We start from the raw sequence: 24,797 nt of genomic DNA, 5'->3' as shown, positions 1-24,797 counted from the left end.
CTTCCTTCTTCTTCTTCTTCTTCTTCCTTCTTCTTCTTCTTCTTCTTCTTCTTCTTCTTCTTCTTCTTCTTCTTCTTCTTCTTCTTCTTCTTTCTTCTTCTTCTTTCTTCTTCTTCTTTCTTCTTCTTTCTTCTTCTTCTTCTTTTTGGTACTGAGTTCTGAACTAGGGTGGTGAGTCATTGTGAGTTCGAGACCAGCCTGGGCTTCACACTAACTTGTATCAACAGTCCTGGTTTTGTTTTTTGTTTTGCTAAGTTTTTAAGTTGGCACATACCCAGCCTGGGCTGGAACTTGGATCCTCCTGCTTGGGCCTCCCAGGGTGCTGTGCTGACAGCGAGCACCGCCATCTCGGACGGCTGTACTGTTGTGCTTCCACAGGAGGTGTAGGCGCCCCAGTTTGGTCCTTCCCACGGTGGGTGTCGGCAGTGTGTTCAGTTCTAATGATTCTGGGGGTTGAGGAATGGTGTCCTGCTGGGCCCAGCTCCCACGCATGCTGCTTGTTCTCATCTGCTTTGGGTCGGGTCACCTAGGCGTGTTGTCCTTTCTTCCTGTACTGCCTTTTTGTTGTTGTTTTGTGTTGTTTTTTTGAGACAGCTGACCTGGCCTTGAGCTCACTGACCCCAGGCTGGTCTTGAACACACAACGATGCTCCTGCCTCAGCCTCCTGAGTGTTGGGACTACAGGTGTGCGCCAGCCACCTCGCCCAGCTTGGAGTACCTTTTAGTGATTGGTTTCTAGCCGTGTTCCCTGGTCCGGCTGCAAGGCCTCGTCAGGGCTGTGTCTGCTGTGCCTGTCATTTTCCACCTGGGCTACATAGTGAGTAGAAGGCAGAGAAAGCTACAGAATGAGACCCTGTCTCAAAAAAGAGAAAGAGAGAAAGAAAGAAAGAGAAAGAGCCAGCCCTCACACACACACACACCCCGCCCCCCTGCATGCTGAGAGGCCACTAAGACTGGGTGTGGTGGCGTGCACCTGTAATCCCAGGGCTTGGGAGGCTGAAAATGGGGGGTGGGGGTCACTATGAGTCCAATCTGTGTAGCGAGACCTTATAGACCCTGTCCTAAACACATAAAAAAAGAAAGGAAAAAAAAAACCCTGAAAATATTCACCTGTCTGTTTTAAATAGTTTTTGTGTCTTTGTTGATAGTTATTTACCGTGTGTGAGTGGGCTGTTGATCTGTATGTCTAGCTGCTTGCGCAGATCTGTAATGAATCTAGACATCAGGTGGTACTAGCCAAGAGCTTTGTTGTAAAACTATTTTAGGTGATACAGCGTGTTACATGTCCATGGATATTCAGAAGCCGCCTGCCAATTACTATAAAATCCTACTTCATTGAATTTATAGATCGGTTTAGGGGAACTGATAGAATCATGATCAAATCTGCAAACATGCATCTGTTTAACTCTTATTTCACCTTTATAATTATTTATACAAGCCTTTCACGATTTTTAGAAGTCTGTTTACCCGCCTGTGCTTGCAGTGCCCAGCGCTCCCGTTCCCTGTGTGGAGGGGGGTGGGGTGGGGCGCACACGACACGGCCCCCTTCCTCTCTGCACCCTGCCCCCTCCCCCGTCTCTCCATCGCTTTTCCATTGGAGAGAGATGTGCCTCTCTGTCTCCTTTTACCTATCTTTCATTTTGCTCATTACTTATGGCTTGGGTCTCTCTCAGAGAAACCATGCGATTTTTTTTTTTTTTTTTTTCAAAACCCATGATTGAACTCAGACCCTTGCGCTTGCCAGGGAAGCGCTTATTCTACTGAGCCATCTCCCCGGCCAAAACCATGTGATTTTTAAGCTGTGCATCTGATTTATTTCATGTAACATTGTGGTTTCAAGTGCATCCATTTAAAATTATTTTTAAGTATGATTATTTTGAATCTACATTTTTTTAAACTTTTATTTTATATATATATATATATATATATATATTTTTTTTTTTTTTTCCATTTATGCATTTGGTACAGAGTCTCACTACGCAGCTTGGACTTGTAGTAGTCCTCTTGTTTTCATCCTCCCCAGCGCAGGGATTACAGGTGTGAGCCACCATACCTGGACTGGGTCACCGGCTCAGCATGCCCTGGGGGTGGGGCCAACAAGGCGTGCAGGACCAGGGATCAAACCCTGGTCCCTGAGCTTGCCACAGCAGGTGCTTAGTCCGCTGAGCTATCTTGCCAGCCCTTCTACAGTGTCTTTATTAACAGAGTCCGACTCGGCATTAGTTCTTGTAGCTTTGGCTCACCCTTTGCCTCTGGCGTGCTCAAACATCCGGGCCTCGGAGGCGACGTGGGGCTTGGTGTGGCTGTGCGGGTTCCCCCGCCTTGAGGAAACGCTAGCACGCCTCTTGGTCCTTGCATGGACCAGAGGCCAGGGCCGGGCCCGGCCCTTGGGGAGCCCAGCGCCGGCGGCCAAGGCTGAGGATCTCATCTCCAGCCTTGAGGATGTGGCGGTGGCCTGACTACTCGTGCGCAGGGCACAGCCTCCAGCCTGGGCACCTCCAGAACGTCATCTGGGACGTCCCTGTGACCGCTGCTGCACTATTTTCCTGGCCAGGAAGCTTCATCTTCTGGATCCGCCAGGAAAGGGAGAGAGGTGGCCGGTTGGTGCGGCTCGTGAGCAGCCTCTCAGCACAGCCTGGCTGAAGGTGGAGTGTGTTCATCGGGCCAGAAACTCGGGCAGCTTGACCTACAGCCGCAGGGACATGTCCCGGCCCCTGGGCTCCTTCGCTGGGGCTTTCGGGCCTTGTCGTGATGCATGTCAACTCCCGCGATGGCGACTCCTCTTTAGTCAAACCTGGAAAGAGAGAGCCTGAGCATTGTTTTTGATACGGTTATAGACTTAATTTTTTTTCACTTTCCAGCTGATGCTGGGATCTAACGGTGCGCCTGGCTTTTGTTGTTCACGCTGCATCTCACAATCTGCAGATTTGCTTGCTATCTCCGATTGCATCAGGGCTTCAGTCTCCTTTGTGTTATTATTTCTAATGCAACAAACTAACTGGAGCTCTCTCTTTTAGACTTGAGACTTTCTAAGGATGCTGCCCCTGCACTCATGAACGTGGGAGGACCTGGGCTCCATGCCCTTGACTGTTGCTGTCCCTGAGGAGCCTCTGGACTCTGTTCCCGTCAGCCCCACACACACCCAGCGGGGCTTCCCTGGGAGGGCGGCATCCGCACACAGCCGGTCCCAGGGCCAAGGAGGCTGTGTCCTACCTGGCAGGACTGCATCGTGGCCCTGTAGCGTCCCCTGCATGCTGTGAAGTCCACATAGCCTTGGCGCTCTCCCAGAAGTCCATCGCCCAGTGTCCGTAAGTCCAGGGCGCTTGGTTGTCCACAGAGACGTCCGCAGTGTGTGTTGGCCACAGGTGCTCTGCTCAGAGGAGTGGCTGCAGGCTCAGGGTGGGCACGGCTGCTGCAGCTGCGGGTTCCACTCTGAACTTCCAAGGAGAACCCGAGAGCCCACAACCGCGCTCCTCAGCCAGGAGGACGGGGGACCAGAGACCTAAAGATGCCAGCGGGGCCTCTTCTCCCTCCCACATGTCCCTGTTAGCTTCCCTTGACAGGAAAAATCTTCAGTGTCTGATTGGAAATCATTTTCATAGCGTGTCACCCGTCCTGGCTCGGCAGCGGGCTGCTGCCAGCACTACGGGGGCCCCGCGTGGCCTGGCCGCTCCATCACGTCAGGGCGTGGGCGCCGCACTCAGCACCAGCAGCCCCGCTAAGTTGCCTGCCATGAGATGATGTCATCTCCAGGACAGCGCGAGGCTGCGGGCGCGCGTAGCTGGGATTCATGGCTCCAAGGTGGCCCTCGTCAGCTTCCACAGCAGTGGGGCTGAGGGCTGACCTCGCTGTGCAGCGAGTAGCGGAAGAGCCGGGTTTAATGATTCTGCGACAGCACTTCCTCGCTCCGTCTGGGCTGTGCTGTGTGCCCGAGCCATGGGCCTGGGCTGACTCCGCCCAGCTGGTTGACCAGCGGTGGGTAGCAGCAGGGCAGAGGTGAGCTTCACCGCGTCTGGCTTTGTGCTCAGGCGTCTCTGTCGTCTGGGTCATTGTCCATCCTTGCGCTGCCTTGGCCTCTGGGGCAGGACCTGTGCCTCGCTGCTGCCCCATCTTACCTCGGTCCCGTTACTGCAGTCTGTCGCTTCCACCTTGAGCTCCAGAGAGACATCAGAAGAGACAGGGAGTCACAGAGACCGCGTGTGACCAGCGCCCTTGGGATTCTTAGGAACCATTGGCCTGGGAGGGGGGGAGCTCCCTTGGCACTTGGCTATGCCCTTGGGGGCTGAGCAGTGACCGAGCTGGCGCTCTGCCTCTCAAGCCTCATGCCCACGTGTGAGGAGCCCGTCTCTCTGAGGAGGCTGTGGGTCTCCAGCACTGTCCACAGCCTCTGAGCCAAGCTGACAGCTTCCAGCGCTACGCTAGCTACACTAGCAGGACTCCACGGTAGGGCGGGTGGAGAATTACGGAGGCCTTGTGCAGTCGGGGACCGGCCCACGATCCATCACAGGACCTTGTGACAGCGCTGCTGATTAGAAGAAACATCTGTCAGCGTGAAATTAGTTACCCGGGCATTAAGGCTCTCTGTGATTCCAGGTGTGTCACGAGTGTCGTTGGGATTAAGGGCTCCTGGCCGGTGACGAGCACCTGCAGGGTGATGACGCTTTGTGGACCGCCCAACTGAAAACCTACGGAAGAGCAAAGCTTAAATTTGACTGAGCCATTCTCTCCTGTTTTTTCTCCACTTTATTTCATTTCTCTGTTGCTTATTTAATCTCAGTTTTCAGTCTCTCTTCCTCTCTCTGTCTCTCCCCCGTCTCTGTTTCTGTGTCTCTGTTTTTTCCTCTGTCTCTCCTCTCTCAGTCTCTTTCTCTGTGTGTCTCTGTCTCTCTCCCTCTCTCTCTTTCTCCCTTTCTCTCCTTCTTTCTCTTCTTGTCTCTCTCCCTGTCTCTCTCCCTCTCTGTCTCTTTCTTTGTGTCTCTGTCTCTCTCCCTCCCTCTCTTTCTCTCTGTCTCTCCCTTTCTCTGTCTCCCCGTTTCTGTCTCTGTCTCCTTCCTGTTTTTCTCTCTGTCCCTTCCCCCTTCCTCCGTCTCTCTGTGTCTGTCTGTTCTCTCTCTCTCTCTCTCTCTCTCTCTCTCTCTCTCTCTCTCTCTCTCTCTCTCTGTCTCTGTCTCTGTCTCCCTTTCTGTCTCTCTTCCTGTGTCTGTCTCACTCCTTCCTCTTCCTCTCTGTCTGCCCCCCTTCCTCTCACTCCCTCTCTGTCTCTCTCTGTGTCTCCGTCTCTCTGTTCTCTCTTTCTCTCCCCTGCTGTCTGACTCTGTTTCTCTTCCTGTCTCTCTGTCTCCCCCCGCTTCCTCTCTGCCTTTCTCCTATCTATACGGAAACTCTCCTGTGCCTAACACTGAACTGCCATCTCTTGCTTCCCCAAGCTGTTCCTGGCAAAGACCCCTCCTTTTGTTAGTCTTCGGTGGTGCTGGGAATCGCTCTTAGGACCCTGTACTCCGGGCCAGCGCTCCTCCCAGGCCCTTCTTCATTCTTACGATGCCACAGGGTCAGATTTTCCAGCTAACATTCAGGTAGCTTGATACGCACTACAGAAGTTCCTGGCTTCTTCTGTCCTAGTCATGCCCGCTGGGTGGCATGGGAGCCGCTGGGAGGGAACCAGGACAGGCAGTGCACGGGATGCTGCTCTGGCACCAGCCGAGTCACCGGGCGCCCACCGTGCATGCCGCCTGTCATTGCCAGAGTTGGGTCAGGCCAGGCCAGGCCAGGGACACACCTCTGCTGTGAAGGTTAGCGATGTTGCTCCGCAGAAAACGGTCCATGGGAAAGACACCTGCTCGTGTGCCCTCACAGGTGACAGCTCGAGCCTTGGCTCCGGTCTCACTGGATGTCACAGGAGGGCACAGAGTGTGGGAGCAAGTGCCACCTCAGAACAAGAAGTGAAACTCCCTGGCACGTGGGGGAGACACCTGCCCCTCCTGCAGACCTCAGGAAGCGCAGTGGGAATGATGGGGCTGGTGCCACTGAGGGCTGCAGGAGCCTGACCGCTGCCCCCAGCGTGGTGTGGGAGTGTGCGGGGCCACAGCGCGGGCCTGCCTGCCCGGGCAGATGCTCCAAGCACGACTTTTATTTCTGGGAAGGGCCACGCTGTGTACAGGAAGTGCCCATGGGCCAGCCGGAGCCAGCGCCACCTCTGCATTTTATTTCTAAAAATCCCAGCATAAGACCAGTGAGCCCGTCCTCCTGCCGCCCTCTGATTTGGTTTCCTGAGTTCGCGTTACAGTTCATCTCCCACACAGGAAGGCTCTGCCAGGAGGCGAAGACTGCAGGGTCACCTCCCACCCCTCCCTCGGGGTCCGCCTGGGTCAGGAGTTTCAAATCAATTTAGGGAGCCAGGGATGACGAACACTTTAAAAAATTGAAGTTAAGTAGGACTGAAACCATGAGAGTACCTCGCAAGCAGTCAGGCTGGAGAACTTTGTGGACCTGCATCAGCCGGGTGTGGCTGTCACTCACGTGCGCGTGATCCTGCATGGGCTGTACCCGGTGCTCATCCACTATGCCCGCACGTCCTCTTCCTGGTGCTCTCCAAGGGACCTGGAGCAGCGCAGGGCCAGAGCCGCGTCTTCCTGGGTGGAAGCTGCTGACCAGCTGGCACTGCCTGTGCATGCGAACAAGGTGCATCTCTGTGGCCTGTGGGCCGTGAAGCAACCGCAGGAACAAAACAGTGATTTGGTGGTTGTTTTGGAGAGAGGGTCTCGCTGTGCAGCTCAGGCTGGCCCTGGACCCCCAGCTTGCGGGCCGTGGGCTTCCAGTGTCTCCCCACCTCAGCTCCCCTAGTGCTGGGGCCACAGGCGTGCTCTTCCTCGCCCAGCCAGCTCTCACAGTGGCTTGGCTGTCCTCCCCTGTGACTGTGTTTGTGTAGTTACAGCCTCTGCACCAATGCGCACAGACCCTTCATTCTCCCGGCCTTAGGCCTCGTGTGTGCTCTTCTGCCTCCTCCTCCTCCTGCTGCTGCCTTCCAGGGCTTGGAGCAGACCCTCCAGGTGGCCACACACTGTCCTCTGGGAGCTCACTGGCTTTCTAAAGCTGGGCTGAGGTGCTCGCCCTCCCCTAAGGGGACACCTGCCTGGCTTCTCCGCCTGCACATATTACATATTCTTTTTAACTAATGAGCAACTTTTGCAAGTGTTTGTTTTCAGCGCTGCCTGGCCCTGGGGCCCGGCACACACTGGGCGGGAGCTCACACTGGACACGGCTCCCACGCAGCTCCCCGTGAGCATGCTCTGACCTCTCCAGGCCCGTCGCTCTGCCATAAGCCCCACGCTCACCTGTGGCACCTGCCCAGGATCTGATGCGCTCTGGCTGTCCTCGTGCGTGACTTACTCTCAGCACAGTTTCCTCCAGGGCTTCTGTCTGCTGGGGTAGCTGAGGCCTGACCCAGACCCCAGTGCCGGACCTCGACTTCCCTGACCCCCACTTGCGATCTGCACACAGCTTCTGGCTCAGGCTGTGGTCCACATTCCCGCTTGCTCGGGTCTGAGTCCTGAAGCTGGCTTCAGGGTCTGGAGAAGTAGACAAAGCAGCACCCGCAACGCATCTCAGTGTGTGATTGTCACAATGAATAGGGAGGGCTTGATTTTGGTCGTGTTCGCGTGTGCCGCTCTGGCCGTGGACCCCGCAGCCCCGGGTGTGCTGGGCCAGCTCTGCACACCCCAGCCCACGGGATGACAACGCTACCGAGAGAGGCACCTCCATCTTCCCATGTCAGGAAGAGTTTTCTGCACCGGTGACTGAGTAGTCACATCTTAAAGCTTTGGTGACAGCTCACTTAGTGGCACTGTGCCTTACTACCATCAGACTAAGACTATTCCCATTCCTAGCTTAGAAAAACGCAGAGAAAGGAAATGGCCTGCCCTGAGTAGCGGATGGTGCCCATGCAGGAGACAACCTCGAATCTGCGTGGTTTGCGCCTGCCCTATGGCTCGTGCGTGCTGAAGTCCCAGCGCAGCGCCTATAGGGCGGGCAAGTTGCTCTTGAAGGCAGGCTCCAGCGAGCTGCACACCCTGTGAGGCACTGGCTGAATCGAGCCCCTGCTGCCTTGGGATTCTGTGGGACGCCATTCCAGCTCTGCGGCTTAGCTGACCGTCTCCTGTCTGTTCCGCATGCGCCTGTTGAGCTCGGTGACATCTGTGGGCGGCTGAAGCCAGGCAGTTCTTGAGTGGCCTCACCATTAATTTATTTTATTTTGACACGGGGTTTTACCGAGTCGTTTTCCGAGCCGGCCTACAGTTTGCAGTGCCCCTGCCTTTGCCTCCTGGTAGCGGCGACTCCAGATGTGGACCACCTGGCCTAGCTTGTGGTTCCATCCAGAAAATAGTCCTCCCATCTAGAACTGGGTGGGAGCATTTCCTGGGACCTGGGCACCCGCGTCAGCATCCGCTGGGTCAGCCCAGCTGTCGTTCCCTGCGGCTGCAGAGGGGAGGCTCCCCAGCCAGGAGGGCACCGCTCACAGCAGGAAAGTGAGGCTCCAGGTGGCATGCGGGGGGCGTAGAGCGCCGAGCCGGGAACCCCGGGGAGCCTGCGTGCTGACCCGCACTCGCCCTGTTGCAGAGATCCACCGGAGCCCTGACAGCCTGCACGTCTTCCTCCTTGTGTGCGGCCTCCGGCGCGTGAAGGACCCTCTGTACCTGCTCGATGCCTTTTCAGGTGGGTTTGGGCGTCTCGGCGCGGCACCCGAGCCCGGGCACTTGGAGGTTTTTCTCTTATTCTTTGCACACAAGCAGAAGTGTTTTGAGATTGCAGCTTTGGAAACCAAGACAGTAACTGGAGGGGTCAGTAGGTCTGTGTAGAAATTTCTGTTCAGGTTTTTTTGTTTGCTTTCCTATGTCCACGGGTTCTTAGGAAACCAAGAACATTGCAGATAATTACAAGACTAAAATAATTTTTTAAAGATTTAAAAAGTAGTAAAAGTATAATGAATAAAATTTTAAAATAAAAGAGGAATTTGAAAAAGATACATAAGGGAGAGGAAAGAAAGAAAAGAACAGCATTTTATCCCAACGCACCCCGCACAGCCCCCTTGTGCCGCGCCCGGCTATGGCGGCCCATTTCTCTTCAGTCTCTCCGACAGTCTGCGCTGGGCTGCACTAAAAGCCAGTCCTTGTCTCTGCCGCTTTCTCGCCACAGAGGCACCGGGCCCTGCCCGCACAGCTCAAAGGAGGAGAGGCGCATTTTAGCTCCGTGTGTGGAGGTTTCAGTCCATGGTCAGCTGGCACCAAGGCAGGGTGGCGTGGCAGGGGGGCTGCAGAGGAGAACAGGCCGGGCAGGGCTGCAGGGAGCAGCAGGGATCAAGGCGGAGGAGGGAGAGGGCCTTGCCGGGCCGCCCCAGGGCCGCCTCCCCAGCTCCACCCCTTCGGCAGCACCTTCATCTGTGAACGCCACAGTGGGTTCATCCAGTGCTGACTGTCGTGGCTCAGTGGTCCAGCTACCCCACCTAAAGCTCCCTCCCATGGCACACGAGGCTTTGGGGGACATAGATATAAGCCCCAACAGGGCCTGCTTAGCCAGCATTAGAAACGTGGATAGTGTGTGGAATTATAGAAAACAGAGTCTTAAGTAAAACTTAAAATGTCAAGCATGTGACTTCTAAGTAAATGTAGTCTAGGTCGGGCAAGATGAAAGCAGAGCGCTGTGAAATAACTTGTTATGGAATAAATTCTGTTAAATCGAATAGTGCTCCCGGGTGCGACTTTGCGCCGTTTGAAAGTCTATTTCTTTCCTGTTCTTCCCAAGAATGGCACCGAGAAGAGCCCAGCGTCTACATGGTGATCGTGGGGCCGGAAGTAAGTGCGTGTGCTGGGGCTTGTCTCCTCTGTCTGCTTTTTCTTCCTTTCGATGTATTATCTAAAATAGCTCATATTACTCATCTCAAGTTGGCTTTCTTCCCTTTCTTTTTTTTTCCTTTGGTTTTTTTTGAGACAAAGTTTTGCTGTATGGTGCAGGCTGGCCTTGAACATGTGGTGATGCAAGGGGTGGGATCGCAGGTGTGAGCCCCTGCACCCCGATCTTCCCTCCCTTCTAAGTACCCGAAGTCAGTTTGCCTTTCAAAAACAGAAACCATCAGCGCACCCAAGTGCCTGCTTCAGCAGAGCACAGTGGCTGGGCTTCGATCCCGGGCATGCCGTGCTGGCCCCACCTCCGGGGTGCACTGAGCCGGCAATTGAGACTGCGTGTGGTGGCGCGTGCGCCTGTAATCCCAGTGCTTGGGAGGCGGAACACAGGCCGATCAGTATGAGTCCGATCTGTGTAGTGAGACCCTGTTGACCCTGTAGACCCCATAGACTGTCCTAACTTCATTAAATAAATGAGAAAACCAGACCACAGGTGGAGCTCATGACCACCACAGGTCATCTCTGCAGGTCATTTATCGTGAAGATCATTACGGTGAATCTTTACAAAAATTGCCTTGCTGTAAAGGATAACTAAGAAAGTCTTAGAGAGACACAGGGGTCATGGTGAGGATCTTCTCAGGCTCCAGGTGGGGCGGGCAGAAGACTCACTGTGCAGGACAAGCCATGGCTGTGCTTTCTGGGCCTGCTCAGAAAGTGCACAGAGAACAAGGGCAGCTGCTTCTGCAGCCGCAACAGGCAGGGTCTTTGGGCCGTGTTCAGGGCCTGCAGAAGGCTCAGGAGCCCATGGGGGGCGGGGAGGGACAGGCTCTGGTGGGAGGTTGTCATGTTTGATGGCAGTGGTGGCTGCTGGTCCAGGGTTGCTTTCTGAGAATCCAAGTTCCTGCACATGCCTGCGCTGAGATCAAATCCGGCTTCTAATGCAATGGCAGAGGTGGTGCAGCCCGAAGGAGGTGGTGAGGACAAGCGTGGGGAGCCAGGGGGGGGACCTGGGAGCAGAATCCGTGTCCCTCCAAGGAGGCCCAGAGAGCTTCTCACCCCATCTGCACGGACACACGGGGAGGCGCCTGTGCATCAGGAAGCCCTCGTCAGACTCTGGGTTTGCCTGGACCTGGACTCCCAGCCTCGGGGCCAGGGGCAGCCAGCTTCAGAGTGGTCCCAGCTGCCTGCCTTATGGTGTTGCCGTGGCAGTCGTGCTCGCGCGTGTGTGTGTGCGTGTGTGTGCGTGTGTGCATGCATGCGCATGCAGGTGTAGTGGGATTCCCACTGTGGGTGCCACACCAGGACGGGCCTCCCTCTTTCACACATTCTGCACATTATCACCCCCCAAATTCCAGCTGGTGGGGCTCTGCGCAGCTCTGGGCCTGACGGGGCTGCCTGCTTGTGCAGCTTCTCTAGTTTTCCAGGTCCCAAGGGACCCAGGGAGCAAGCAGCCCTTTCCTCAGCATTCTCCAGGGCTTTGGGGAATGATGTTTATGTGGAAGGGAGCCAGGGTGCAGCGTGTGATTGGGTTGGGTGCCACTCGGAAAAGGAGCCCTCTCAACCCCGCTGTGTGTGTTTGGTGTGGCACACACAAAGCGTGCTCACACGTGCACAGACACACCGCAAGCGCTAGCCACGTGTAGCTGCGAGGTCACTCCCAGTGTGCTCACTGATTAACTGAGGCCCAGGGTGGCAGTTACTGCTCTCCTCCCACCCTTTGTCTGAAGAGCCGATTGGAACAGAAGGTTTCAGTCTGAAGCTCGAGTTCTTGCCAACGAAGGAGGGCGGGGCTTCAGGCTCGGAGCCACAACCTGGGACTGTCAGCGTCCAGGAGGAATTCAATACCAGGGGCTTTGCTTCCACTGTATGTCCTACTTATGACATGCAATGTGACTTTCCAGCTAGGAAAGCGCCCCTTAAAGGTGAATCGAACTGACCCCACGACACACATTAAGCAGGCAGGAGTGCAGATGGTGTGCAGACACGGCACAGCGCGAAGACGCACCGTGGCTGGGGTTTGGGAAGCCTCTTACCCAGGGTGGGTGTGTGCTGTGGAAGCCACAAGGGAAGGCCGCTTGGGGGAGAGACCTGCGTGCACTCGTAGGGCTGCGGGTCCCGCGTCTGCCTGACCGTGGCCCCTCCTCGGGGAACCTGCACGGGGCTGATGGGAAGGTGACACAGAGTGTGACGTGCAGTGGCAGCCTTTCCCCAGGAGAGAGCCCAGAGCCCAGAGCCCCACGTGTGTCTGTGTCCTCGCCTGCCCTTGGTCCACACAGGATGGCGCCCGGGAGGGACAGCCCTTGCTTTGTGCCCTTCCCTGTGGATCGTCCTGCTGGCCCACAGCCTCTGCTTGCCTGCTGTTTATTCATTTGGGCCCTGGAGGTGTTCTGCCACTGAGTTATGCCCCGAATCTTTTTTGGTTTTTATTTGAGACAGGGTCTCCTGAAGTTGCCCAAGTGAGATGCAAACTTACAACCCTCCTGCCCTAGCCTCCCTAATAGCTAGGGTTACAAGCCTGCCACTGCTGCACCTGGCTGTTTACCTGGGCTTTGTTTATTTGTTTGTTTTGTCTCACTGTGCAGTCCATGCTGGCCTTGAACTCATTATAGCCCAGGCTGGCCTCAAACTCGCGGCGATCCTCCTGGCTCAGCCTCCTGTGCTGGGATGACGGGTGTGCGTTGCTATGCCCGCTGTTGCCATGCTTCGGAAATAGTTCTCTTTCCCCTGATTTGGACCCAGGGAGGGTGGAGCGTGGTGTGCCATCCAAGACCTGGATCCGCCACGCAGGCGCCTGCGGTTCTGCACACAGGCGCCGGGTACCGCCTGCGGAGGGAAGCCGCACACCGGGGCTTCCCGGGGAAGGGTGCGGATGTCGCTTGCCAGCAGCGCTGCTCTAGACCACCGAGCTCACTGCCCTGAGCACACCGGCTGCAGGCACCGCTTATGTTTGGCAGCAGAGGGCCGGGCTCATCTGCCTCTGTCCAAACCCGAGACTACTGATTGGCCCAAGTTCAAGGCTGCTGATTGGTCCAATTCAAGCCAAATGATTGGTCCATTTTTAAGACTGCTGATTGGTCCGATTTCAAAGCTACTGATCGCCAATCCAAGTTGGTCCAAGTTCAAGCCTGCTTCAGTCAGAATGGACATCTCTGGGAACGCAGGGGAGCGTCCAGACGACCCCAGCTGCAGCTGTCAGAGCGCTCCGTTGCCCTCGCCCCCAGCTGTCAGGGAAGGGGACAGGTGGGGCTGGTACTGATGTCTCACCCTGGACCCCACCCCAAGGAGACCACACCCTGGGACCCTCGGGACAGCCCTGGAGCGAGCCAGCCAGGTGAGCAGAGGACACAGCAGGGTGAGGGGCTCACTGGAGAGACGGCTCCTCGGCTGCGCGCCCCGGTTCTGCGACGGATGGTTCTTGACCCAGTGTGCCGCCCTCCCCAGGCAGGCCCAGTGCTGTCTTCATCCACCCCCTGGCTGACATCGTCCCACCACACCCTGTCACGTGCAGGCTTGGCCCTGGCTCCAGGCTCCAGGACACCGAGATGCCCAGACCTGGCCGGCTTTCTGTGCCGCCCCGTCCGCCTTCCCGTCCCTGCCCCTTCAGTGGTCCCTCAAAACCCAGGAAACGAGGCACCACCACCACCTGGCTGTCACCTCAGCACAGGGAGCAGTTTGAGGGCCTGGATTCCTACAGCGGCCCAGAGCCCTGTAGCCACCATCCCCCTCTGCGTCCGAGTCCTCAGGATGGAGCGTGGCTGCCGGCTGTTTGGCTGTCTGTCTAGTCATGAAGCGCAGATTCAGGTTGGTGGTTCCTCTGCCTCTCGTGGGCCTCCGGGCTGGCGCTTGTCCGGGGACTGGGGTGGCCCACTTCTTGTGTCTGGTGCAGATGCTGTCCCCACACCTGGCCCATTGCCGGGGTCGTGCCACTGAGGCAGAGCTGAGAAGAGCGGAGGTGTGTGCCAGCAGCCCTCGGGAGGGTGGTGATGCTTCACACACATGCACGTGCACACGTGGAATAACCTGCTACATGCATGCACAGGAGTGAACCACTCTGCACGTACACACACAAGGAAACATAGGTGGGCACAGACACACAGGAGTGTCCCAGTAAACACAGATGCACAAACATGCATACTCACGCATGCATGACCCACTGTACATATGTACACCAGAGGAATGACTGTGCATATGTGGACACAGGCACACACACACACACACGCACACACGTGCATGGGAGTAATCTACCATACTCGTGCACACATGTACACAGGAGTAACCCCTTACACACACACACACACACACACACATTCTGGAAAGAGTTGCTGACATTGAACTCGCCAGCTGGCCTCGAACTCGCCTTGATCCTCCTGCCTCAGCCTCCCAAGTGCTGGGATTACAGGTGTGTACCGCCACGCCTGGCTGTGTCATTTTAAAAAATGCCTGTGCTTTCCCCTATCTTTTGAGTTTGTGATTTGCTGTGCCTCTGTGGTGGCCAGGTACACTGGGCCTGGGGCCCTCGCTGCAGCCCTGCGAGGCGGACTCGTGCTGCTTCCATGGGGCAGAGCTGTCCTGGTTCAGCTGGGCCCTTCTCAGCCTGTTTCCTGGCCCCCCAATCGAACTCACTGTCCCCTTGCCATGGTGAAGCACCTGAACAGCTCTTTCAGAGGCAAGCACTGTTTGTCATCAGCTCTGAGTCCGGGGCAAGACTATTTCCACTTGACTTTGCGCCTTGTCCGGAGTGCTAAGATCTGCTTGCCACTGCTGATCTGCAGGGTGGGTAAGAGCCGGGCCCGGGGGCGCGTTCAGGTTCCGATTTAATTCACGCAGCAGCTCGCTGTCATTGACATCTGGAGCAAGCGTGCCTGCCGTCTTGCGGCCCCTTTCTTTCCTTGTTGGCCACAGAGCTCCTGCTCTGGGGGCTCCTGGCTTGGGCGGACGGGCCCAGCCTGTCCGGCAGTGACTGCAGCGGGGGCCACTCCTCACTTCTGTTCTGCCCATGAAGACGCCACGCAGTCCTGTGGCCAGCACAAGGGCATTGCTGGCCCGAGGCCGTGCGCACGTGGTGAGCCAGGGAGTTCCGGAGCAGGAAGTCTCGCTGGGACGGCCTCCTGCAGAGCATAGATGAGGTCCACTCTGCCCGGAACCTCGCGGGAAGGAAGCCTCAGCACACAAGACCGGCCACACCCTCCTTCCCTCAAGGAGCAGGCCGGTTGGAGCCGCCCCGTGGGACAGGGCTGCGGGAATCACAGAGGGAGCAGTGCTCGGCTGTCAAAGTGAAAATAGCAAGACATCGGTGCAGTCTCGGATTGTTTCCCCTTCAGCAGGGATGAGGGGGCTGCGCACTCCCCTGGTCCTGTCAGCGGGGATGATGTGGCTCTCGGCTCCTAGGGTCCTTGGGAGAGGGAAAGCGTGCAGTCCTCTGCTCCAGGGACACCACACCCAGCTCTGGAGCATCACCTGTCGGCCTGCGCTGGGGCCGTGGGGACCTGCTGGTGAGAGCCAGAGCAGCCCCTCAGGGACGCCAGGGTTCTGCTACTTCCTCCGTCACACACCAGGGTCCTCTGGACCACAGCCGTGTCTGAGTCCATGTCTGTGTCAGAGCCGTGTCTGTGTAGGCAGCCACGTCTTCACGTGCACATCTGTGTCTGTGTCCACGTGCCGCCTGCATGTTGGAATCTGTATGTGTGTCTCTACCACAGCCGTGTCTGTGCGTGTCCGTGTCTCCGCCTGTACATCCACATGTCTACCGGCACATCCATATCTGTGTCCGTGTCTCTGTCTACACTGTCTGTCTACATCTGCTCATTTATGTCTTTATGCATGGTGTCAATTCGTGTCTGCGCACACACTTCTGCAGACTGCCCTACTGATCAACACCTGGATGCTAACGGCCCCCACTAGGACCCTCCACTTCCACCCCCATGCAGGTACCTGGATCTCTGGGTTCCCCAGGTCAGTGGCGTGTGGGGTCCAGGCGGGAGCACCCTGCACCACACACTTTGGGGAGAGCTGTGGATTGGGAGCGACAGCTGCGCCACTTTCCATGGTGGCTTCTTCTATCTGGGGTGATTTCCCCAAAACTGGGGAGTTGGAACTGTGGCCTTCTAGAAAACGGATGTGCTTGCAGGGAAGGCATGAGACCCTTCTTCGCCGCTCATGGTGCTTTTGCCTCTAAAAATCTCCTAACACGCACTTGCATTTAATAAGAACACCCCTCGCCTTTCTCTTCATCTGTGTGAGCTGCTCCCTGGCTTCACTAAGAGACCTGAAAGCGCACTGAGGTGGAAGGCGAGCCCAGCGAAGGTGTGTGCGCTTCCCGTTTACTTGAAGGCCAGCTGTGGACCGGTGCCCGCATCTCAGTTAAGGTCTTTCTCGAGCTTATAAAACTGGATTTATCTCCTGAAGAAAGTATCCTTCCCTGAATGGTTAATCAGGAGATGGGCACATGCTAATAGAGTTGCATAGAGAAATTTGTAGCTACAAATACAGTAAGTAAAATATTCACACGCAAATTCATGAGGAGTCCAGAGAAACTCTCCGTGGACTGTCAGGGGCTGGGGTCAGAGTGCGGTTCTGCTGTAAGGTAGAGTCAGTTGGAAGTCGCCCTTTAGCAGGGATTCCCAGGCATGGGCCAGGCACGTGAGGCTGGGTCGGGGGAGAGGACGGGCGTGAGGAAGGTGGCTCCACAGGAGGAGACCCCCCTGCTGGGCAGGATGGCCAGGACAGCAGAGGTGGTACTGCCCACGGGTCTTGGGCCCAGGTGACAGCGCTGGAGAGGTTGGAGCGTGACTAGGAGCATGGGACAGCTCTGTAAGCAGGCAGGTATGCCCCAGCCACACGAGCTTCTTGTGCACTGCCGCTGGGCAGAAGCCACGGAGGCAGGGCCCGGCCTAAAGAGGCAGGCTCTGGGTGTGCTGCCTGAATGTGGGTATTGGCCCGGTGTTTCTGGCTGTGCCACCCTGGAGAAGTTACACCACCTCTCTGAGCTTTTTGTCCTCATGTGCAAAGGGACAGTGATGACAGTCTCCTTGGGAGCTAGGTTGTTGGGCATAGTTTGGCATGTAGGAAGTGGCTGCTGAGTGTTAACAGGTACAGAGTGATAAGAGATTGCTTGTGGCTGTCAGTTTTCTCTTTTAAGATCCCTCTAGGGCTGGCCAGATAGCTTAGCGGACTAAAGCTCCTGCTTAGGCAGAGCGCAGTGGCTGGGGTTTGATCCCTGGCATGCTGTGCCAGCCCTGCCTCCAGGGGGCGCTGAGATAGCGATTGTGACTGCTCGGGGTGCACCCGTGTAATCCCAGCACTTGGGAGGCTGAAAACAGGAGGGTCGCTAGGAGTCTGATTTGTGTAGTGAGACCCTGTACCAAATACATCAAAAAAAAGAAAAAACCCTCTAGGGCCAAATGTCTTGAGCGGGCACACTCAACACTGTCAGACGGTGACTTCTTGGGGACCGGGGCTGCAGGATGCCACTGAGATGTGTGCCACCAGTGCTTGGGGTGGGGCTCAGGTGCCCCAGCGTCCCCATAGTCGGGTCCACACAGGCACCTGAACCACTTCCTTTCAGGAGAGAGCAAAGTCAGGCTTCTAACAGCAGCTGCACGCCAGCGGCACTCTAAGCCAGTGAGGCCATGTTCTTTAAATCTGCTTCATTCGCAGCTTACTGCGAGTGTAAATGAGAACAGAAATCGAATCTGCCTTCCCTCCCGCTCGTGGGCGTCTCTGTGAGAAGGCCACAGCAGGCACAGTGCCCGTGAAGTGAGCTCAGCCTGCCCTGTGGCGGCACCCAGGGACCGTCCAGGACTCTGTTGAACCCGCATCGATTTAAAATGTGTCTTGGCTGTTCTAGAATCCTGTTCCTTGCCGCCGCAGTGGCCCAGTGGGGTGAAGGATGTGTGTGGTTGAGCGCTGGCCCTGCAGGGTGTCTGCAGTGGCTGTGGGTTTGCAGGTGTGACAAGTGCCTACCTCAAGGGGAAGGGGCCCTGTGTCCCCTCCTCCTCCACCAGCCAGGGGTGAGGAAACCAGTCTGGGGCTCGTTGACACACACGGCTGGCACTGTCCCCGCTGCGTTTCCCCTGTGCTTGGACATACAGGGACATACCAGTTTGCTTAAAACCCGTGGTGCGGCCAGGCCTGGCGCTGCACGCCCGTGACCCCAGCACTCTGGAGACTGAGGTCGGGGAGCATAAGTTCAAGCCGGGTTAGATCACCGTTAGTGATTCAGTGAGACCCTGTCTCAAAGTAGAAAAGCTGGGAAGATGGAATGCGGTGGGTGTGCAGGCCTCGGGCACCGTCCCACGTGTGTGACTGCCATTCATGGCTGAAGCCTAAGTCGCGTGTTGTGCCCCCCTGCATGCAGCCCCTCCATCCTCTTCTGCTCCGTCTGGCGTCCCCGCTTCTATCGCTCTGTGGCTGCACTCCGGCTCGTTCCCCGCCCTGTTGCTCTGGGGCTGCCGGGTCTGTCTCCACGCCCAAGTGGGGCCCACAGGCCTCGGCTCTCCCCCACGGGCCCTGCTCAGGCTGGTCCTCTCCTTTCAGGTGGATCCGCTGTTCACCAGGGAAGTGAGAGCCGGAGTGGAGAGGTAAGGCTGGAGGTAGCCGCGCCCTGCAGAGGGCTCCACCGCGGCTCAGCACGGAGGCCACCACCCCCGGCCCTCACCCCCACCCCCGGCACTCACCCCCACCCCTGGCCTTGGCCCTGGGTCCCACACCATCCCCGCCCCAGTCCTTCAGCTGCCAAGGTGACCACACAACCCTGTCAGACACTGCCGGGCCCAGGCCTAGGGCGAGGCGGGCTGTTGAGCAGGACCCTGTGAGGTGCAGCCCCGCCCTGGGACACAGCTGTGTCCCCAGCAGCAGAGGTCGCGTCAGGCAGGTCGGCTGCCTTGTTCCCCACTGGCCCTTCCTCCTGGTGCCTTCAGTGTGAGTCCAACCTTCCTTTCTTTACCATACTGGGGATTGAACCTGAGGCCTTTGCACTGAGCGACATCCCCAGCCAATTTTTTTTTTTTTTTTTCATTTTGAGGTAGAATCTCAGCAAGTAGCTAAGTTGCCTAGGCTGGGCCTGAACTTGGGATCCTCCTGCCTCAGCCTCCCGGAGTGCAGCAATGGCTAGCGAGCCCCCACCCCTGCCCAGCTAATGACGCTTCTCATTGGGGCCCTTCCTGGAGGTCGTCCTGCCCTTCCTACGGCCCTGTGCTCGCCCCCCGCAGTAACCTGCCGTCCACCCGTCTCATAGGGCCCGCGGGGTGCGGCTGCTGGGAGAGATGCCCCAGGGAGACCTGCATGCGGCCCTCAGGCGCTGCTGTGCGCTGGTGAACAGCTCCGTGTCGGAGGGCATGTCAGCCGCCATCCTGGAGGTAAAGGGGCTGGGGCGCAGCCGACCCGCACGGCTCTTGGGGTTGCACGTGGGGTGGCCGTGGGGACGGAGGGCACCACTTCCTGTCGCATCGCTGGCTTGTGCTGGCTGGGTGTCGTCTCCTGGCCCAGCTCCGCAGCCCTGAATTCGGGATGCAGCGAGGACGCAGCCCTTGTGCCCCTGTTGGGCGTGACCACCTCGAGCATGCGCAGTGCGCCCTGTCTGGGCCACGCCTGCCACGACTCCTGCTGCCCAGCGTGCAGGGTCCCTGGCAGCTCCCAGCAGGGACAGCGCGTACAGCATGCGTAGCACACACGCATACACACGCACAATGAAGCCTGCATAGAAAGGAGGACGTCTGGCCGTCAGAGCTCGAGGCCCTGGCTCGATGTCCCCGGGGCTCACCTGGCCGGGCGCTGCCTTCTTCGTGGGAGCCCCGTGACACCAGCCGTGGGTCTTGGGGACTGCATGGAGTAAACAGAATGTATTGACAGAAGTGCAGCTCACAGCCTTAGTGTCCTGGAGACAGCCTTAGTGTCCTGGAGACTGTGGTTAATAAGAGTCAGAAAGAAACCCTCTCTTAGGTTCAAACAGATAATTGACATTTTAGGTCTGATATTTTCTTTTAATCAGACGTCATTCAAAAAAGAATAAAACCTGAAAAACCAAACACTCACGGCCGTGGTAGAGCTGGACCCCTGTGCCCGAGCTCGGGCTGGCCGCCCGGGGTGCGGCTTTGTGATGCTCCCCTTGGGCCGTGGTTGCCGCCCGGGTTGCCGCGTCCTGTGGCTGTAGTGGGCCACACTGTGCGCTGGACGCCCCAGCCCTGCTCAGGAGCCTGCTGACCGCGCCTCCCCCGAGGGCGCACACGCTTCTGCCGCTTCATAAGGACAGGGGCAGAGGCTGCAGACAGTGGCCACCTGCGGCAAAGGAGATGCTGGGGCTCAGCCTCCACAGTGCTGCTGCCGCCAGGTTCCTTCCCAGATGTCCAAAATACCCTTTGGGCAGAGGGTTTGCAGGAAGCTGGTTTCGGAGGTGTGGCCCTGGCGCGCTCCATCAGCTCCAGTTCATCAGCACCGGAGTGGGAGCCAGTGCCTCCCAGGAAGTGATCTCCACCTCCCGGAGCTGGCTCTGTTGTTGTCCGGGCAGTGCGGAGAAATCCGTTGGCGGAAAGCTCCTTGCTGTTCAGCCCCCACGTCACACCAGCTGGCTCCGGGCATGAGGGCAAAGACTGGCACACACAGGTGCCTTCAGGCCGAGTCTGGGGGGTTCGGTCCGCATGCCAGAACTCCAGGAACTCTGTTCTTGTCCTGGTCCAGTGAACTCTGCCAGTGAGGACGCAGCACACACACAAGCACAGGGCCACACACGGGTACACAGAGGCACACGTCCATAGACACACACCAGCCACATACACGGACTACACACAGGTGGGTGCGTGCGCGCGCGCACACACACACACACACACACACAGAGTCCTGTGCTGTCCCCGTGGGTTTTGTGCCCAGGAGAAGGGAGACCTCATCTCCAAGGCTGAGGTGAGGGCGGTGCCCCGACCCTGAGCCTGCCAGCCTCCTCCGAGCCAGCTCGAGAGCCTTTCAAAGACTACCATGCAGTACCCTGTCCTGACTTTGGCAGCCCCCCGAAGGGCAGCAGCAGCCCTGCCCACTGTGACATTTCAGGCCTTCTGCCATCGTGCTAGGAAGAAGAATGCTGCCAGCACGTTTGGGTCTCGGAGACGCAGGGGGGGGAGCACTGTCCAAGTGCAGACCTGTCCTACATGGAGGAATGTTCACACCAACACCCTGGGGGAGATGTGGGATCCGCTTGTCTGTGCCTGCGCCGGTGGTCTGTCCAGAGCCTGGTGTTCCCTCGGGACCAGCCACCCACCTCCATAGTGTCAGCCCGGCCACTCAGGGCTGTGAGGAAAGCTGGACCGGGTGGCTCCCGTCCTAGGGCGGGGCCTCTGCCCTCCCAGACTGGGCTCCCTGTGCTCGGGGCGGCCTGGGCGCCAGCTTCTCTCCAGCTCTTCTGTACGCGGCCCTTGCTGCACGTGGTCGCTGGCTCCAGCATTCCTCAGAAGGGTCAGATGTGGACATCACCTCCCAAGGGATGGAAGAGCTGAGTGGGGGAAAACGGGCCCTGTGTGTTCAGAGACTGGTGCACAGAGCAGGTCCCAGGCCCGAGGCTTGCTCCCCTCAGCCTTTCTTGCTGCCATGGAGCGGGCCCCTCAGAGACACCCTGCTTCCTGAGGCTCTTGCCAGAACTGTCCCCACCCTGTGTCCCTGGGTCTTCCACTCCCAGATCCCCTTGTGTGCGCTTCTGTCTGCTCCACACCCTGCCCAGGCCCGAGCACATCTTCCCAGGACCTGTGGTTCCCCGGGAGGTGGGCTGACCTCTGCCACCCTGAGTCCCCTCCCCTGTACCAGTGGACCCTGCACCCTTCACTCAGCACCAGCGCAGTGGGTTCCAGGAGGAGCCTGCTAGGTCGGCTGTGGGGGACAGAGCAGACAGGCCCTGTGGAAATCCCCGCGGAATCTGTCCTGTACACAATACAAGTGCTCATGTGTACACACGTATACACACCCACATGCATGCATACGGCATGCACACGTGCAGGCACCCATGTGCACACACATACGTGTACACACCCACATGGTCATGCTTACACCTCAGACCACGCCAACACTCTGCTCACATCTACCCTTTCCTCCTCCCACCGCCTAACTGGTTCCCAGGGACCCAGCCGGCCAAGGTGCCCCACATCAGCCTTGTGACAGTTGCTGAGGGTGACCTCGTGTTTGCACTGGGACTGGATCCCTGCTCACTGGGAGGGTAGCTGGTCAGGTCCTGGTGTCACCGCGCCCTTTCCAGACCCCAGCTCTGTCACTGGGAGTGGAGCTGCAGCTGCTGCCAGGCTGGCCCTCCTCTCCACTCCTGTCCTTGTGCTCTGTGTCCCAGGCCCTGCCCGAGGCACAGCAGTTCCATGACTGTGTGCTCCCTGTGTGCCAGTTCTTCTGTCCATCTGTACAGTCTGGGAACCCACAAGGTCCTGCTGGGCTGCTTTTACTTGAGCTGTCTATTTCCAAAGGGGCAGGAAGGTCCAGGTCCTGGCCACGGATGCACAGGGTACAGGTGGGACACAGGCCAGGACCAGGGGAGAAACCAGTCTGGGGTCTGCTGTGAGCTGGCCAGGCAGCTGGGCAGTGGTTCAGGGGCTGCATGGAGCAGAGCCTGCTGCACCCTGAGGTGGGTTGAGGTTGGAGACTGACACCTTTCTGAAACCCAGCGTCACTGCTTAGAAACAGATTTTGTTTTTCTGAGGCTGGGTCTCACTGAGTTGCTCAGCGTGGCTTCAACTTGCACAAGAGCTGAATTAGAGGCTTGCAGAAGGCGTGAGCCAGTCCTGCCTCCCGGCCTAGGGGGAGGTCCCTGCTGCCTGACAGTGGAGACTCGCGCCCTTGGAGTGGGCAACCTGGGGCCAAAGCTGAGAGAGCCGTGCAGGGGCCTGGGGATCTGAGGACGGGCACAGCTCCACGGCCCGTGGGCCAGGCCCCCAACCGGCCCTGTAGGTGCGGCCCACTGCACACTCAGCCTCTGGCATCTGTGTTGGTGTCCAGCCAGCAGGGGCCAGGCTGAAGGACATCACGCGACAGTCCTCAGACCTCAGGAAGGAGCAGCTGCCTCATGAGTAATCGGAGCCACGCGCTACGTCCCTTAGATGTGCGCCATCCTGGCGTGTACTGTGCCGGCACCGAGAGAACCACCCGTGGGGACAGCAGCAGAGGTCGTTAAGCACAGAGACGCCAGGTGGCCTGTGCAGGGGTCCAGAGGGACACGCAGGTGCACACATCTCTGTGACACTGTGATAGTGACCCAGCCATGTCCTCTCCAGAGCGACAGCACAGGGATCAGCGGTGGCTCTGGCACATTTGGGAGATGCAGCGTGGCTGGGGGGGGGGGGTCTGCGGCTGCCAAGGCCCCCCACGCCCAGAAGGCACATCCTCCAGACCTGCTGCTCTCGTCCCTGGGCCCTGAATGACCTCTCTTCTCCCCTGTCCTGCAGGCCATGAACTTGGAGGTCCCTGTGCTGGCCAGGAACATTCCCGGGAATGCCACTGTGGTGACGCATGAGGTCACGGGGCTTCTGTTCACAGACCCGCAGGTGAGGAGCTCGGCCCTGCCTGCCTGCCGTGCTGCGTGTGTGCGGCCTGTCTGTGTGTGGAGAGCACTGTGCCATGGCTGCTGCATCCTGGGGACTTCTTGGAGTCCCCAGGGTGCTGCCCTTGGGTGCCGCCTTGGGGAGGCAGCAGGGGAGCTCAGATCTGCCCTGCCCCGGAATAGCTAGACAGGCTGGTGAGTCACCTCACCTCTAGGGGCTCCGGCTCCTCACCTCAGAACTGGGCTTGTGGGGTGCAGCCCTGTACTTGGGGAGCATCTGTCAGCTTTTGGAACAAATGCATGTCCTCGGTTCTGCCCACGAAACAGCTAAGAATAGGGTGACCCTTGGGAGTGCTGAGTGAGGAGTGTTCCTGGGCATTAGAAAACAAACAGGCCATGTGGCCGGCAGGGGGCGCTGTGGGCCTCTGAGGGCCTCCCAGCATGCCCATGACCATGTGGACCAGGGTAGGGTGCCCACTTGGTCCAGAGGACGCAGGGATGCACCCGCGAGTGTCCGCCACATTTCCATTTGAAGCCCTCGGTCCCTTCGCAGGGTTGGGGACGCTGGCTGAGTTCCCTGTGTCTGTGGGAACTGTTCTCTTGGGCCAGTTCCCGCTCCCGGGGTGAGGAGGAGGACAGAGCTGGTGCCTGGGTCAGGGCTCAGGCTCAGCGCAGCTGGACTCTTCCACAGGAGTTGTGCAGGCATTAGAGCCACGTTCCTTTAGAAACACGGGGCTGATTGTAAAAATTATAGTACTCGGTCATTAAAAGGTTCTGGGGCCAGCCGCAAAGCTCTGCGGATTAAAGCGCCTGCTTACGCAGACTGAGACTGAGGCTGGGCGTGGCGGAACGCTCCTGTAATCCCGGCCCTTGGGAGGCTGAAAACAGGAGAATCACTGTGAGTTCCATCTGGGTAGCGAGACCCTGTAGACCCTGTACTAAATACATATGAAAACAATGCAAACAAGTAAACAGATAAAAGGTTGTGTTGTGTCCGCCGAGTCCAGTGCGGCTTCTCTCCACAGCAGAATCCGAGGGCCTTCTTCTCACTTGCGGCTCAGGCAGCCACAGGCTTGAGCACAACTGAGGTGCGCTTTGGCTCCTGGGGAGAAGGGAAGCTTGTCCCCATCACAACACTGGCACGGACACCTACCTGGCCTGGGGATTGGCTGGGTCAGTGTGCAGGGAGCCAGGGGTCCCTGTGTCAGAGCCCCCAAGGGCCTAGAGCAGCAGTGGTGAAGTCACCACAGCGGTCACCTGCAGGGCCACCCACAAAGGCCTGTGAGGGCCAGACTGGTGGTGGGGAGCTTCGGCCCCGTGGCACCGCCTTGTGGTGGGGAGCTTCGGCCCCGTGGCACCGCCTTGTGGTGGGGAGCTTCGGCCCCGTGG

The 24,797-nt window shown here is 58.0% G+C and overlaps 1 protein-coding gene across 1 annotated transcript in view; it reads left to right on the top strand.

Moving 5' to 3' along the window:
* Positions 1-24,797, top strand: part of Glt1d1 (glycosyltransferase 1 domain containing 1) — an 87,079-nt gene that overhangs the window by 52,834 nt on the left and 9,448 nt on the right. The window contains exons 7-11 of the mRNA XM_023720574.1: positions 8,613-8,708; positions 9,795-9,844; positions 18,428-18,471; positions 19,128-19,248; positions 23,314-23,412. Of these exons, the coding sequence (XP_023576342.1) occupies positions 8,613-8,708; positions 9,795-9,844; positions 18,428-18,471; positions 19,128-19,248; positions 23,314-23,412 (410 nt within the window). The remainder of the gene's footprint in view (positions 1-8,612; positions 8,709-9,794; positions 9,845-18,427; positions 18,472-19,127; positions 19,249-23,313; positions 23,413-24,797) is intronic.

Source organism: Octodon degus, unplaced genomic scaffold (assembly GCF_000260255.1).
Source record: "Octodon degus isolate 3935 unplaced genomic scaffold, OctDeg1.0 scaffold00076, whole genome shotgun sequence".
NCBI lineage: Eukaryota > Metazoa > Chordata > Mammalia > Rodentia > Octodontidae > Octodon > Octodon degus.
This window is presented reverse-complemented; position numbering and strand designations above follow the sequence as displayed.